This window comes from Procambarus clarkii, chromosome 21 (assembly GCF_040958095.1).
Source record: "Procambarus clarkii isolate CNS0578487 chromosome 21, FALCON_Pclarkii_2.0, whole genome shotgun sequence".
Lineage (NCBI taxonomy): Eukaryota > Metazoa > Arthropoda > Malacostraca > Decapoda > Cambaridae > Procambarus > Procambarus clarkii.
In genome coordinates, this window is record NC_091170.1 from 37,239,799 (window position 1) to 37,254,444 (window position 14,646).

General features: G+C 46.4%; 1 protein-coding gene across 1 annotated transcript in view; it reads left to right on the forward strand.

The window, feature by feature from the left end:
- The window catches only part of LOC123760744 (tuberin), a 151,633-nt gene that overhangs the window by 117,972 nt on the left and 19,015 nt on the right, over positions 1 to 14,646 (forward strand). The window contains exons 28-31 of the mRNA XM_069328680.1: positions 4,791 to 5,004; positions 8,900 to 9,110; positions 9,299 to 9,392; positions 13,887 to 14,107. Of these exons, the coding sequence (XP_069184781.1) occupies positions 4,791 to 5,004; positions 8,900 to 9,110; positions 9,299 to 9,392; positions 13,887 to 14,107 (740 nt within the window). The remainder of the gene's footprint in view (positions 1 to 4,790; positions 5,005 to 8,899; positions 9,111 to 9,298; positions 9,393 to 13,886; positions 14,108 to 14,646) is intronic.

Sequence of the window (14,646 nt, forward strand, 5' to 3'; positions counted from 1 at the left end):
TGGAAGCCATATTTGTAGCATGCCACTGCATCTATTCCAGTTTCTTTTTTGTGCTTCTTGAGATTTGGGCACCATACAACTGCTGCATATTCCAGTTTTGTTCTCACAAAAGTCATAAACAGTTTCTTTAGTGTTTCACCATCCATATAATTGAAATCAAACCTGAAGTTGGAAAGCGACGCATATGCTCCTCTCACAATGTTCTTTGTGTTCCTCTGGCAACAGCTTATTATCCAAAACCACCCCTAGGTCTTGTTTTTTTATTAGAGTTCTGTAATTCTATTCCTCATTATTTGTAAGTTGTGTGTGGCCTATTTTCTCCAAATCCACATTCCATAACACAACATTTATCAAGTGTTGCCAAGGAATTTAATATAGGCACTAGTACTGTTTCTGATATAAGGAAACAAAAAGAGAAAATTATGAAATTCATTTCAACCTGTGAAAGTGAAGGTGCAAGCACTAGCAGAGGGTGTGGTAGAGAGACTGAAAACTTCGACGCATGTACAATTGGATGAGGCCGTGTATAAGTGGTTTGCTCAGCACCGCACAACTGGCGTGACAATTCGCAGCCCAGAAATACAAAATGCTGCAAGCAGGTTTGCTGCAAGCCTTGGAATAAAGGATTTCAAAGCGAGTGAAGGGTGGGTTGCAAGGTTAAAGGGTAGGCACAATATTGTGAAGAGGAAAATTGTTGGTGAAAAATTGAGTGCAGATGAAAGCAGTGTAGAACCATTTAAAGAGAAATTAAGAGCATACATTGTGGCAAATAATTTATATTCTTATCAAATTTATAATGCAGATGAAACTGGGTTGTATTGGAGGAGTTAACCAGAAAAAACTCTAGCAATGAGGAGTGAGGGTTGTGTGCCAGGCCATAAGGTCAACAAGGACAGGCTCTCAGCCATGATGTGTCCAAATACCGACGGCACAGACAGAATCACGTGTGCAATTGTTGTCAAATCTAAGAAACCAAGAGGCCTTGCAACATTGCATGGACAGACTGCCAGTCAAATATCATAACTCACAAAATGCATGGTTTACACAGGAGATCTTTCTTTCCTGGTTTCATGACGTGTTCTGCAGGGAAATTCGTGCCTATCAAGTTAAGAAACTCAAAGTAAGGCCAAGCGAAGTTCGGGCTTTGCTGCTGCTTGATAATGCACCTGCCCACCCCAAAATTGACACGTTAACCTCACAAGATGGCAAGATAACGTGTATGGCACTTCCTCCTAACACTAACCTCTCTCATTCAGCCAATGGATCAGGGAGTTATCTGTGCCACGAAGAGGTTGTACACCAAAAAGATGCTAAACGAAGTTTTGGTGGTTTTGCCTCTTCCGGAAGATATTGAACTCGGTGTGGATAACAGGGCTAAAAAAAAACTTCAGAATTTGAAGAACTATACAATCAAGGAAGCCATCTATAACTGGGCCAAGGTGTGGAGTGAATTAAAGGAATCAATTTAAAAAATTCCTGGAAAAAAACTCCTTACGTCTACGGTCAGAAATGAGGAGGATGCAGAAATGGATTTTGAAGGATTTACAGATGAAATCCATGGAATGTTCAGAAATGCCGGCAAAAACTTAGAAAGACAGGATGTGGTTGATTGGCTTGAAAAAGATGCCAATGACCCGAGGATATGGTGTGATGAGTGAAGATGAGATTCTCCAGTCTGTTACTGGTGAGGTCAACGTAGAGATGGAGGATAAGAAGGAAGTGAAGAACCAACACCAATGACCACAAAATACAGTGTACTCATGACCTATGTTGACGGATTAATAAATTTTTCATCCAATTGTGCTCATCCAGAGGTTGGAAACATGTATCCATACCTAAGGCGAACAAAAGAGCTGATCATACAACTGGCCAGTGAACACAGTAGGCAAGCAACACTCGATTCTTATATGGTACGAAAATCAAACCAAGCGCCTTCAACAAGTGAGGAGGCACACGCAACCCAAGCGCCTTCAACAAGTGAGGCGTCACAGGCAAGCCCAGCGCCTTCAAGTGAGGCGTCACAGGCAAGCCAAATGCCTTCAACCAGTGAGGCTTCCGCAGCTGACAGTGAAAGCTAACTTTGCCTAATGAACTGTACAGTAATTTTAAGTGATAATTTTAGTGTTGTGTTAGTACAAGTTATGTAAATTGTCAAGAATTTTTAACTTCAAGATGTGTGGCATCAATCAAGAAGACAAACAACAACAAGGTAAGTTGAGGTTTCTAGTTGAATATTTAATAATTATATGTGGCAAGGCAATTCAAATTATGCTGTTTGTAGTATAGAAATAGTTGGAAATAGTTAGTTTTGAACTCGTAGGTGAAAAAGTACCATTATCCGGAAAACGTGATAATCCGGCTGGGGGTCCTTCCCATATAGTCCGGATGATCGAGTGGAGACAGTATGTACATTTTCTTTCGGAAGAGATTCTGTTCCCTTCGCTGTTGATGGGGCGCCGGGGAAGCAGCTTGCTCTGTTGGCTCTCGCTTGGGGTTGTCTTCCGGCCTCTGGTGGCATTGGGGGGTTCGGGGCTGGTGGGGTGGGCTTCTTCCCCTGCTCTTCGTCATGTCATCTTGGTGTGGGTGCGTTTGGACCTGGTCATTCCACCCCATCCTTCCGAGGTTCCTGCCTATTCTAGTGTGGACACGGGCCTTGCGATTCTTCTGGACCTATGCAGTCTGCGCCCTGGATTCTTTGGCCTTTTCGGAAGACTGTTGTCTCTGGTCCAGCTTCTGTTGGGGCCGGGTGCCTGGATGGTGTCCCTGGACCTCCGGGTCACTTCTTGGCACGTTCCTCTGCAGGGTTCTGGGACTGGCACAGTTGGTGGTGGGCCTTCAGGCTTGCCACTTTTGTTGTCTTCCCTAGTTTGTAATTGGCACTTAGTGTATTTACGCATCTTTACTGGATCTTGGTGACCTGTCTGCGTCTGCTCAGAAGTCGGTTTCTGGCCTACCTCGACGACTGGGTGGTGTGGGCTCCCAGTCGGTCCACTTGTCTGCTCGCCAGGGGTGTGGTTCTTTCCAGATCGCCGGGATCAGATTCCTGGTGATCTTGAGGCCATTCAATCTCCTTCCGTCCCGTGTTCGAACCTGGCTGGGTCTTGTTTAGGACTCTTGGACCGCTTCTTTGTCTTTCCCTCCAAAAGCTTTGCTGCGGCTGTGGTCCCGCCTTCGGCTGTTTATGAGGGGGTCCCTGATCACTTGGTGGTTGCTCAAGCGGTTGTATGGGAGTCTGAACTTCGTTGTGCTTCTCTGCCCGTCGGGTCGGGTTTGACTTCAGCGTCTGTTCGGTTCCTTCAAGGACTCCCCTTTCTGCCTCTCTCGCAATCATTGGGTTCGTCCTCCGGGGATCTTGTGTTGGTACTGTGTCACTGGCCTCCTCTTTGGGGTTTTCGGGGTTCCGTGCCTTAGGCATCTCCCCGAGCCTTCGCTCGATGGGTACACGGACGGGTCTCCTCTTGGCTGGGGCTTTGTGGCCAGTGCTCACCAGGCCGTCTGGGGATGGTGGGGTCCATCCGTCTGTTGGGTTCACAGCACGGTTCGGGAGTTCGTGACTGTTCGTGAGCTTCCTGGCTCTCCTCCGGCACAGAAGTTTCTGCTCTTTTGGTACTGGTGGTAGATTTGTACGCTTGCAGCCTTTCTCTGTCCTTTGGCGACGGTTGAGGCGGCTGCTTTCCGGAGGAGTTCTTGGGTTATTGATGCTTGGTTGGTTCGGCCGGGGATGAGACATGTGTTGTCCGGTTGCGGCTCTTCGCCGTTACCTGTATGACGTGGCTGGGGATGCACTTTGGGTTGATATGGTTCCCCTCGTTCCCTGTTTCAAGGCTCGGGTCTCCCAGGTCGTCCACAGTTTTCTTAAGTCTACCAGCCCGCGGTCAATCCTTGCACTCGTGCCGTTCGGACATTTGCAGCTTTCGCTGCCATGTTTGGTGACATCTTGGGCTCATATCGGGCACGAGGATTTGGGGTTCGCACAGGTTCCTGGCCACTCGTTCATTTGTGAGCGTGTCTGCTCCTGTGCGTTCTTGTGTTGCTTTGGGTTGCAGGTTGCTGCCTGTTGTCTCGACTTCGCATTGTGAAGTTTGTGGTGGCCGCCTCCCGGGTCAGCCCTTTCTTTTCCTTCTCTTTGGGTATGAAGCTCCAGGGAACCGTAGTGGTTCCCCACAGAAAACCAGTGTTGAATGTAATGAAACGCCATTTTCTGGGTGAGCCCCGGAGGCTTCCTGACAACCCTCCCTCCCACCGGTCGGCAAGTTTTTTCCCATTGGTTGAAGCTTAGCTTCAGAACTGGTGCTAGGCAGTCGGCGCGGTGAGGTCTGGGGCCCCCCTCCCCCTCCCGGGGCGGGGAGGGCTGTGCAGACAATCGGTGCGGCAGTAAAGTGTGATGTTTGCTTGTTTCCTTGGGATTATAGGGAGTTTCTACCTCTCTGTTCAGATTTTTGTTATAGTTTCTTACCATGTGGGGTTTGTTTTGTTATGCCCATCTTTCTGGGTGCCTAACCCCGGTCGATGGCAGATAAGGAAAACCCCAACCACAAGGAGGGTTTTCCAGGGCCATTGCTTCCTGAAGCCTCTCTGAAGGGGCCAGGTTCTGGCGCTGGTCCCTGGTAGGTCTGAACTCCATAGCTAATGTCCCGGTCTAATATAACATACATTAGCCTGATAAGCTCCAGGAAGCCTCCGGGGCTCACCCAGAAAGTGGCGTTTCATTACATTCAACGCTGGTTTTTATTGAGATCTGGGATACTGTACTTTGTTTCATTTTGTACTAAACATTATTAATTTCACAGGAACTTTTAAACCAGCACTTTGAAGATCCAAGACCACGAGCATTTTCTGGTGCCTCAGACAAGACTCATGACTCGGATCTTGGGTCTCGGAGAGATTCTAGCGGTTGTAGCAGTGGCGCACCTTCTCATGCTTCATCTGACCTTCTAATAAATGCTACTGATACTGGAGATGACACCAGGGGCAGTTCACCCCTCACTAACACTAGCACATCTGGTGAGTTGCAAAAATATCATATATAATTTTTCCATAAATTTTAGCCACTTCTTTCTGAGGGGAGCCCCTTCGGCTCTACGGAGCTATCCAGGCTGATATATATATCCCTAATCTTTGGCATCAGTCAGTGTGGATGGAGTTCTAGGCCTATCGGGGACCATGAGCCAGAACCTGGCCCCCCTCAAAGAAGCACGAGGAGCAATGTCCCATAGGGCATTGTGATTAGGAGTATTCTATATCTGGTGTCGACCAGGACAAGCCCCCAGAAAGGTAAGCTGCTTCAAAACAAACCCCTATTCTGCTTAAAACAACGAAAATAGCCAATGGAGTGGACAGAACTCCTTAAAGTAGCAGCCCGTAACAGCTGTCTAACTCCCAAGTACCTATTTACTGCTAGGTAACAGAGGCATCAGGATGAAAGAAACTCTGCCCATTTGTTTCTGCCTCCACCAGGGATCGAACCCGGAACCTCAGGACTATGACTCCGAAGCGCTATCAACTCAGCTGTCAGGCTCCCACGTCAGCCGGGGTTCTGGCAAGCATCCCACATCACTCGCTTGATGTACATCAGTGCTGCCTCATCTACTATGACACAAGATGTGCTCTTTAGCTAAGTGATGTGGCCTATCCTTCCAACAGTAGTTCTGCACTGAGGCCATTGCTTAATACAGGGGTACCTCGGTTTAAGAATTTAATCCGTTCCTGGAGATGGTTCGTAACCCAAAAATTCAGTAAACCGAAGCAAATTTCTCCATAAGAAGTAATGGGAAATGAATTAATCCGTTCCTGACTCCCAAAAAACTTCACTTCAAAGTAAATCTGGATACCTAATTCACCCAAATCTACACTACAAAAGTATGCTCAAGTTATTACTTACCCTTGCTGATGACTCATGTTGGTGTATGAAAGATGATGAGGAGGGGGGAGAAGAAGAGGTGTTACTGTTTGGAAGGGGAGTCCCCTTCCATTATAACATCAGGCAGTGAAGATTTCTCTGGAGTGCACACTCTGGCACGTTTTGCCTGCATACCACTAGGTCCTGGTTGTGGCTCACTGCTTGATTTTCTCACTTTTCTCACAAGGAAATGTTCCATTGATGATTGTTTTCCCTTCTTAGCAACACTTGTCTGTAGTGAGGCATCACATTGTCATTAAAAAGATCAATGCAATGGCCTACTACAGCTTTATCTGGGTGATTCTTTTCAGCAAAACTTTACAGTCCTTTCCATACTGCACATTTTCTTAATTAATGAGGAAGGGACATTCTCTACTGCCTCCTCTTCCTCCCCTGAAGACTTGTTGTACAGTACTGCGTAGCTAGTTCAACAACACGAGTACCATTTTCATGCTTACGAATTATCTCTTGTTTTTCCTCTATGGTCATTCTCACATGTGATTTTTTGTCTTGAACCTTACCATTGGCTTTCTTGGGACCCATGGCGAGATATATAACAACAACTTTTATGCTCAAATGGCCAAAAATCCAACAATAAACTGTAAATTCTTGAGAAGAATTCATGCAGGATAGTCATTGGGCACGAGGCAGTGGTAAACTGATGCGCGATCGCCGTGCCACCACACGCTAGGTCGGTCATACACGTATCAACAAACTCGTATCCCAATTCAAATATTCTGAAGAAATTAGGACTCGTAACCCGAAAAGTTCATAAACAGGGACGTTCGTAACCCGAGGTACCACTGTACTTAGTACGATTGTGCTTAGTACTATGAACATTGTGGGTTTCTTGACTTTTATATTATTTGAGCTGAGAGACAGGGTACCTCCCTTGGTGGCAATTACCTTGCTTCACCAAAGGCTCATGCTCTTATGAGTTGGAATTTCTCCTCTATGAGTTTGTTACTCTTGAGGCTTGGTGCTTTCCCACAGGGAAGATGCTTTTCCATCTGTAACATCTGGCATAGATCATAGCTCTGCCCCAGGGTCTTTGTTTCTCGGGGCTTCCAGGGCCCGAGGAGAGTCTGTGAGTGCCATTTCTCCCATTTGGCCATTTGTGGCTTTTGTGTGGGTTTGTTACCTTCTCGCTTTTCTAGGGGAGCCCTCAGGTGGCTCCCTAGAGCTGACTTGCTGAGATTGCTCCATTCTAATCTAATGGGTCACATCAATCAAAAGTTCTGTTTTGCATACTTGGGAACCTGGCCCCCACTCTCACAGAGGTGCAGAGTGAGTGACCATTTCCCCCTCCATTGGGAAAACATCCAGAAAGTCAGCAAAGCTTTATAGACAACTGGAGGGTTCACAGAAATAAAATCTTTGAAACTGTCAAACAACTCCACAAATTCACACGGAACAAGAGATTCACTTAAATTAGCTCAAAACTCTTTAGTATGGATTTCCACCAGCAGGTGGCCTGGCTCCTACCTGCAGCTTCCAAAGTCAATTCTGTTGCTGGTGTTCTGGTAGGAAGGTTCTCCAAGTAGTGTTTTTGCCCACTAGGCATGGACAAGCCCCTCTTCTTCAGGCTAACCTGATGATCATCATTCTTTCTGCCTCCTCCACCATGCTGTTTGCTGGGTCAGTAACATCTACAACCCTGAGTCCTGTGAGGTATGTTCTCACTAGGCTCTTATGATTCAGCTTTGAGCTCGGAAGCTTTTCAGGCAGCTGCCACTTTGCGAGCTAGGTTTGCTCAGGCTAGGCGTTCACTGCATATTCGTCTGGATGCCCTGAAGCTGGCCCCTATGGTGTTTAGGGACCCATAATTTGAGGTGTTAGTGAACTCCATCTGGATCAAGTCAGCACCAATTCTTACTTCCCCTGCAGGTGTGGTTTGCCCTGGGTCTGAGGCAATTTAGCTCAGGGGTGCACTTAGTCTTCACTGGGGATGGCCCCCATCTACATTGATGATGGAAGTAGTTGAGTCTTCTGGTTCCACTAGGATTTTAGAGTATTCACTTTCACAAAAGACCTCTCTTTGTCCTCTCTGAACCTCCTTGGGAGGATGCCTTTCTGTTGCAGGTGTTTGGCAAGGACTTTGGCTCTACCCTGGAGCCTTCATGGCAGGCTTCTGGAGCTGAGCAGGAGCCCGAGGTGGGTTCATTAGTGTCCTTCAACCCCTCTTAGACTTTGGTTCCCTCTGTGAAGTGTCTTTTGCTTCAGGGGGAGAATTTTTCTTATACCTTTTATGTATGAGTATGATCACGTGGCGACTCTCCTTCGGGTTCAATTCTGGGTACCATTTGGTGCCTTGGAGTCATAATATTTCCGGATGTTTCTTTCTTTCCATGTTACCAGGGAGCCAATGAGGGATCCCACCCAAAAATCCAGCATTAAATGTAAAGAAATAGCCCTTTCTGGTGGGCCTTTCGGTGACTCCGTGTTCCTGCCCGTTTTCCTTATCGGGACCTTGGTTTGCTTTCGCGTGGCTCATGTCTAAATCAGTATCACCAGGCAGACCCTGAGTTGGCTGAGGGAGGGGAGAGGGTTGTGACTAGTGATGTACCTCCTAACTACTGTGGTCCTCACTGTAAAGATTACTAATGTTTTACTTGCAGTGATGTTTTGGAGTGCTCTATTTTCCCTGTTGATATTTCTTCTTGAAGTGGGTTGATCTAGTATCCCTAGCTCCCTGTGCCTCTAGTGAGTGGACCAGGCTCTGCCTCTGGTCTGCAGTAGGCGTTTTATGACTTACACTGGCCTATGTGTCATGATCCATGTAGAGGTATCCAGGTATCGAGGAATCTCCAAGGGGACCAACAGAAAGAAGCATTTCATTACATTCAATGCTGGATTTTTTAATTATACTCTAAAATTAGAAAGTGGTGAAGTATTACTAAAACGTCCTCTCTATAGAGCTATATATTTTATCGAATTACAATATACCTTCTTTTCTCTTTGGAGATAAGTGTAAATTTTTACTTTACTGAATACTCACAGGTGAGAATCCTGATGATCCTCGTGTTCCTGTTCAGCGTTGCCATTCTAGTCCGGAAATGAGTGAGGGTGTAGTAGCTGGTGGTGGAGAAACTAGTCAGCAACCTCTTAATGAATCAGAGGGCAAAGTTCCTACGTCTCCAAGTACATCACCAGGACCCACAGAAACTACACCAGTTGCAGCCGTAACTAGACAAGTGAAGCCTAAACCCAGGTTAGCCCCAAAGTATAAATGTTTCCAATTTTAGTCTGCAATTATTCATTGCAATACCTCATTCTCTTCCTTTCGTACTCTGAAATTTAATAGTGTATTAAGTAGCTGTATAATGTGGAATGGGTATATTTAATGTTAAAAAGTTAAATAAATACCTTATTTTTTAAAATGTATCTTCTTTCTGGTAGGCTTGAATCCATGACAGGAGGAGGCAGTGTTGGCTCGATTTCACCACCACCTGTTGCATCTACTCGTGTGCGACACACCTCAGCCTTCCAAACAGTATAGTGTTCTTGTTTATAAGTTTACTGCATTTTTGGTACTGATCATTAAAGAACTTGTTTTACATTTCTGTATAATGTAGAATCAAGTAACACTGTATTAATATCTAAAATGTATCATCAAACTAAACCTCTTTTAGATATATATTTATCACTTAACATATTTGTCAACACATGAAAGATATTGATTTTTCATATCAATGATTCGTTGAAGTTTTGTTGAATTCGGAGGAAGTGTCATGATATTTTTTCTTGACTATAAATAAAAAAAATTACCGAAACAGATTTGTATTAGATTCTGAACTAGATGTTTGTAGTTAAAGAATTTGCATGAGAGGGAAAACTTGTGGGAAGGTAAGGAACATGTGAAAACAATATCTGTGTAAGTGTACATTATGTTTATTACAGTCTTATTTTGAATTAACCCCATAGTGGGAACGAGTAGCTGTCTTTTTCCCTTGCTCACTCGGTGCATCTGTGAGGATTACAACAGCATCAAGACCTTTCAGAACACCTTAAATAGACGAGTATAGCTGGGAGGTCATCAAAGACTTCAAGAAGATGGCCTTTTCTGTGGGGGAGCCTGTTGGCTCCCTGGAGCTATATCGGGCTAATGTGCATATATTAGACCATGGCAACTGTCAATCAATGGAGTTCTAGGCCTACTGGGGACCAGAGCCAGAACCTGGCCCCCTCAAGAAGTTCAAGGAGCAATGGCTTATAGACACCCTCATGTAATTGGAAGCAGTCTATATCTGCCATCTACCAGGTCAGGCACCCAGAAAGGTAGGATTTCCAAAACAAACTACAGCTGGTAAAAAATTGCAAACTGAAAGCAGAACTAGCGAGCAGAACTCCCCAATCAAAAAAAGCAAACAAGCTTGACACCATCACAATCACCGTGCATCCATCTGCACAACCGCCCCCTCCCCTAGAGGGGGATGGGGGGGGGGGTCCCAGACCTCCACTCTAGCTACTCTCCTCAATTCAAGAGACTGTTGTGTTGGTGACTGTGGTCGGCTCTGGCTTCACTCTTTGCACAGTGCTGCATAGCAGTGTTGGTGGTGTGCAAGCCAGGAGTAACGCAAGAGTACTGGGGCTGCATGCACCTAGGGCCACCTTCCCTAGGTGCCCTCTAAGTACTGCCTTTGTGGCTTAGGGTTATCTTCCATCAGCCATTCAGGACACTACCTCCGTGTGGTTCTGTTGCTGCTCGATGATTGCCTGCCCTTGGGGGCCAGCTGGGATGGTTCTTACTCCTATTTGCCCTTGGGTAGGAGGTAGATTCATCACTGGCTGGGGCGCAGGGTACTGTGCAGCTATCTGATATATACATAGTGATTGGTTCTGTTTCCTTGGAGATATTTGTGCTTTTGCTGGGGGTTTTCTTTTGTTTTTGTTTTGTTTTGCCTGGTGGGAGTCTGCCTGGAGTGGCTGTAGGACCACTTGTATGATTTTGGTGGTCCTCCACTAGGTCCCCATGCTTGCACATGTTGAAGGGGTTCAGCTTTTAGTTTGTTTGCTTAGTAGCTCTGAGATAACCGGTTAGCAGTACCTTGCCTGGGCTTTCATTATCAGTCAGCCTAAGGGCCCTGGGAACCCCCTTTGGGGCTCATTGGTTCAATAGAGGAGACCTCTGAATCTCACCTCGCCTTGTGCGAGTCTAAAGGTTGCTCTGTCCCCATGTCCCACGGTGATACTCACCGTCTTTGCCTCCACCATGCTGCCTGTTGGGTCGCTGACACTTTTGACCCGGAGACCTGTGAGTGGTGTTCTCTGTTTCTACTTCAATTAACCTAGTCCACTGAGACTGATATTCAGGTGCATGCAAGGTTTAGGTTGCTGCAACGCACGAGGTTGGTTGCCTTTCCGGATGCCCCACAGCTGCCCCACTTTGGTTATAGGGACCCAGACTTGGGGTGTTAGTCGCTTCAACTTTGGTTTTGTCCATGCCCCCAAGTCCTTTCCCTGCTGTAGCTCCTCCCCCTCCCCCCTCCCTGCTCTCGGCTCCCAAATGTCTGAGGGTTTCTAATTCGGGGCAGGGTTTGCCTGGTGACGAGACTCGGGCGGCTTCGGGGATTACCCCTTCCAGATTGGCGGCGGAGGCATTCTAGCTTGTTCTTCCGGCTGAAGTTTTTAGGTCACGCCAGCGGATCTCCTTTATCCCTGCTTTTCCGGTGGACTCTGCTTTTTTTCTCCAGAAGCACAGGGTTTGGACGACGGCTCGGCCCCAGGTCCTGATGTGGAGGATCCCGGGGCTGGGGGAGGAATTGACTTGGGGGGGGGGGGGGCCTGTTTGACCTCACTTGGGTGTTGGTACCCTCAGCACGGGGCTATTATTACATGGGGGAGGGGTTTTCTATCTTCCCCCCCACTCCCTGTACGATTTTGATATGAGTTCGACTCCTTCTCGGGGTTCGGTTCCGGGTTTCCTTGGGTTCATCGGTTCCCTCCTTCCAGAGGTTTTTGGTTTCTCGCATCCCACCGAGGGAGGTGTGGGAGGCCCTAGCGGCTTACCTCCTGCAAGACCTGGATTACACCTCTTCCTAGCTGGCAGACTGCCCTTTCTTTTCTTTGGGGGCTTGGTATTCATTCTGTCGAACTTGCAAAGACAGCTGGAGCTGTCTTCGGACTAGCTCTCGGAGGATGTGGAGAAGCTGTGTTCCAGGCTGGTGTCCGGAGCGCTTGCCTCAGCAGCTCAGGCGTCGGCTGCATTGTTGAAGTTGTATGTGCCGATTCTGAAGGAGGCAGTGTCTCTGTTCTTTGCTTCTCGCTTCGCCTGCTGAAAGGCGGTGCTCGTTCTCTCTTTGGAATCAGCTTGGGCCCTGACTCTTAGATTTTCATTCCCCTTTTGTCTGTTGCTGTTAGCAGTCTGTGGTGGTGCATTTTCTGCAGGTGGCTTTGTCTAGTTGCCAACCTATGTCAGACTTGTTGGGTCTCCTGGGAGGCCGTGGTGGTCCTGCCTGGAAGGGTCGTGCCAGGGCTCGGAGTTCCATCGGTCGTTGTAAGCCAGTAGTGCCAGATTAGGGGCCAGCCCCTCCTGCGGAGCCGTTGGCACAGTGATTGCTCTGAGTGTCAGCCGGGCTTTGGTAAGGGTTGTCGGCCCTTTCGCAGTTCTCTCCATTGGTGGGGCAATAGGGGGGAGGCTCATGCAGTTTGCTCTCACCTGGTCCCACGATTCGTGGGCTTTTTGGGTCGTTTCCTCTGGCCTGTAATTACACAAGTGTAATTACCCTAAGTGTAGTTACAGGATGAGAGTTAAGCTCATGGTGCCCTGTCTACCCAGCACTCTTTGTCATATAACGCTTTGAAGCTACTGACGGTTTTGGCCTCCACCACCTTCTCAATTAACTTGTTCCAACCGTCTACCACTCTGTTTGCGACAGTGAATTTTCTTATATTTCTTCAGAATCTTTGTTCAGTTAGTTTCAATGTATGACCTCTTGCTCTTGAAATTCCAGGTCTCAGGAAATCTTCCCTATCAATTTTATCAATTCCTGTTACTATTTTGTACGTAGTGATCAACTCTGGTTGATCACTACGTACAACTCTCCTGGTGTTCTGGCAATTCTGTCTCTCCTGGCAACTCTCCTCCCCTCTGGTCAGCGGTTTTTGCATTTTTTTGACATCTAGCCTCAGAACTGGTGTGTGGGTAGCCGGCGTGAGGGTCTGGAGCTTCCCCTTCCCCCTCCCAGGGAGGGGGGGGAGCTGCGAAGACAGCTGCAAAGACAGCAGCGTGGCGATGTAGTGACGTCGTTCTCATTTGCTAGTTTTCATTTGGGGAGTTCTGTACACAAGTTTGGCTCTCGGTAGCAATTCTTACCCAGAATGGGGGTTTGTTTTGGGGTGCTTACCTTTCTGGGTGCCTGACCCAGTTGATGGCAGACATAGAATGCTTCCAACCACACAGGGTTTTTATAAACCATTGCTCCTTGTGCCTCTCTGAGGGGGTCAGGTTCTGGCTCGTGGTCCTCAGTAGGCCTAAGAACTTCATTCACATGACTAATGCCAAAGTCTAATATATCCATATCAGCCTGGATAGCTCCAGGGAGCCTCCCAGGGTCTGACCCAGAAAATAGCATTTCATTACACTCAATGCTGGGTTTTTTCTGGACTCTGTAAAGTGAATAGTACCAAATTCTGCTGTCTGATTGTCCATTATGTCAACATCTATTTCATGGTCCACATACAGTAGTTACAAAGTACCATTTAAACAGGAAGATGGGTTGATAAAATATGCTTTAACTCTCCAGGAAAAAATCAAACTCATATTTCATACATCATATGAGTCGCTGGAATTTTGAATAGGAATCAATCCTACTTTAAGAGAGGCATGGGGATTGACTCGAAACAACCTATAATACTCGCCTATACAATCATAAATCACAATGTAAAATTCTGTGAGGCTAGCCCTAAAGAGTCTGGCCTCCAACATTGGACAAACTGACAGATAGACATTATATTTTATAAATGTAGTTGTTGTTATTATTTGCAGAAAAACAGTGGAAGTAATAGCAGTATTTCATCAAGCAGTGGTCTCATAGGCACCTCAAACACTGAGGAAGTTGATGACAGCTCACCCCGACCTATGCGAAGAGACAGAGGACATACCATCTCCGATATGAATCCTGCTTCTCGTAAATTGCATGGAAGGGCAACAGGTGCAGCAAAGAAAAAGAATTCTAATAAAGACATTAAGGGAGGCATTTCTCCAGGGTAAGCACATTTATCTTCTGCAGCAGATTATCTATCCATGTATTGGATCCAGTTTCTGAAGGAGCTGATTGTTTACATAATTTGGGAAGCATTGCCACTGGTTACTATACTGTTATCTGTTTGGTGCACTCTGCCTTTCTGGTGGTTTTCTCTTGAGCACTGTAGTTGATCCCAGATCTCCAGACTCCTCTTCCTCTATCGAGGAGACTAGATTCTAGCCCTGGTTTCCAATTGACGCTTTTGAATTGATGGAGTCTGGTGCAGTTCTTAAGTATAGTATATTCACTAGAAAGGGGGGTCTCAAGAAGATTACAAGGGGACCCCTCTGAGCATCTAAATTAAAAGTTAAAGGGTGTGAATTCTTGGTTATCACATTATTAAGTGACAGTCTTTATTTAGCTGTGGTTTAGTATCACTTATATTTGCGAACAGATATGTACAGTAGTTAAATTATTTTTTACTTGAATGTTTTGGCAAGATTCATACATGTTTTAAAAGTCATCCAAAGTACTAATATACAAGTTTGCAATAATTCACCA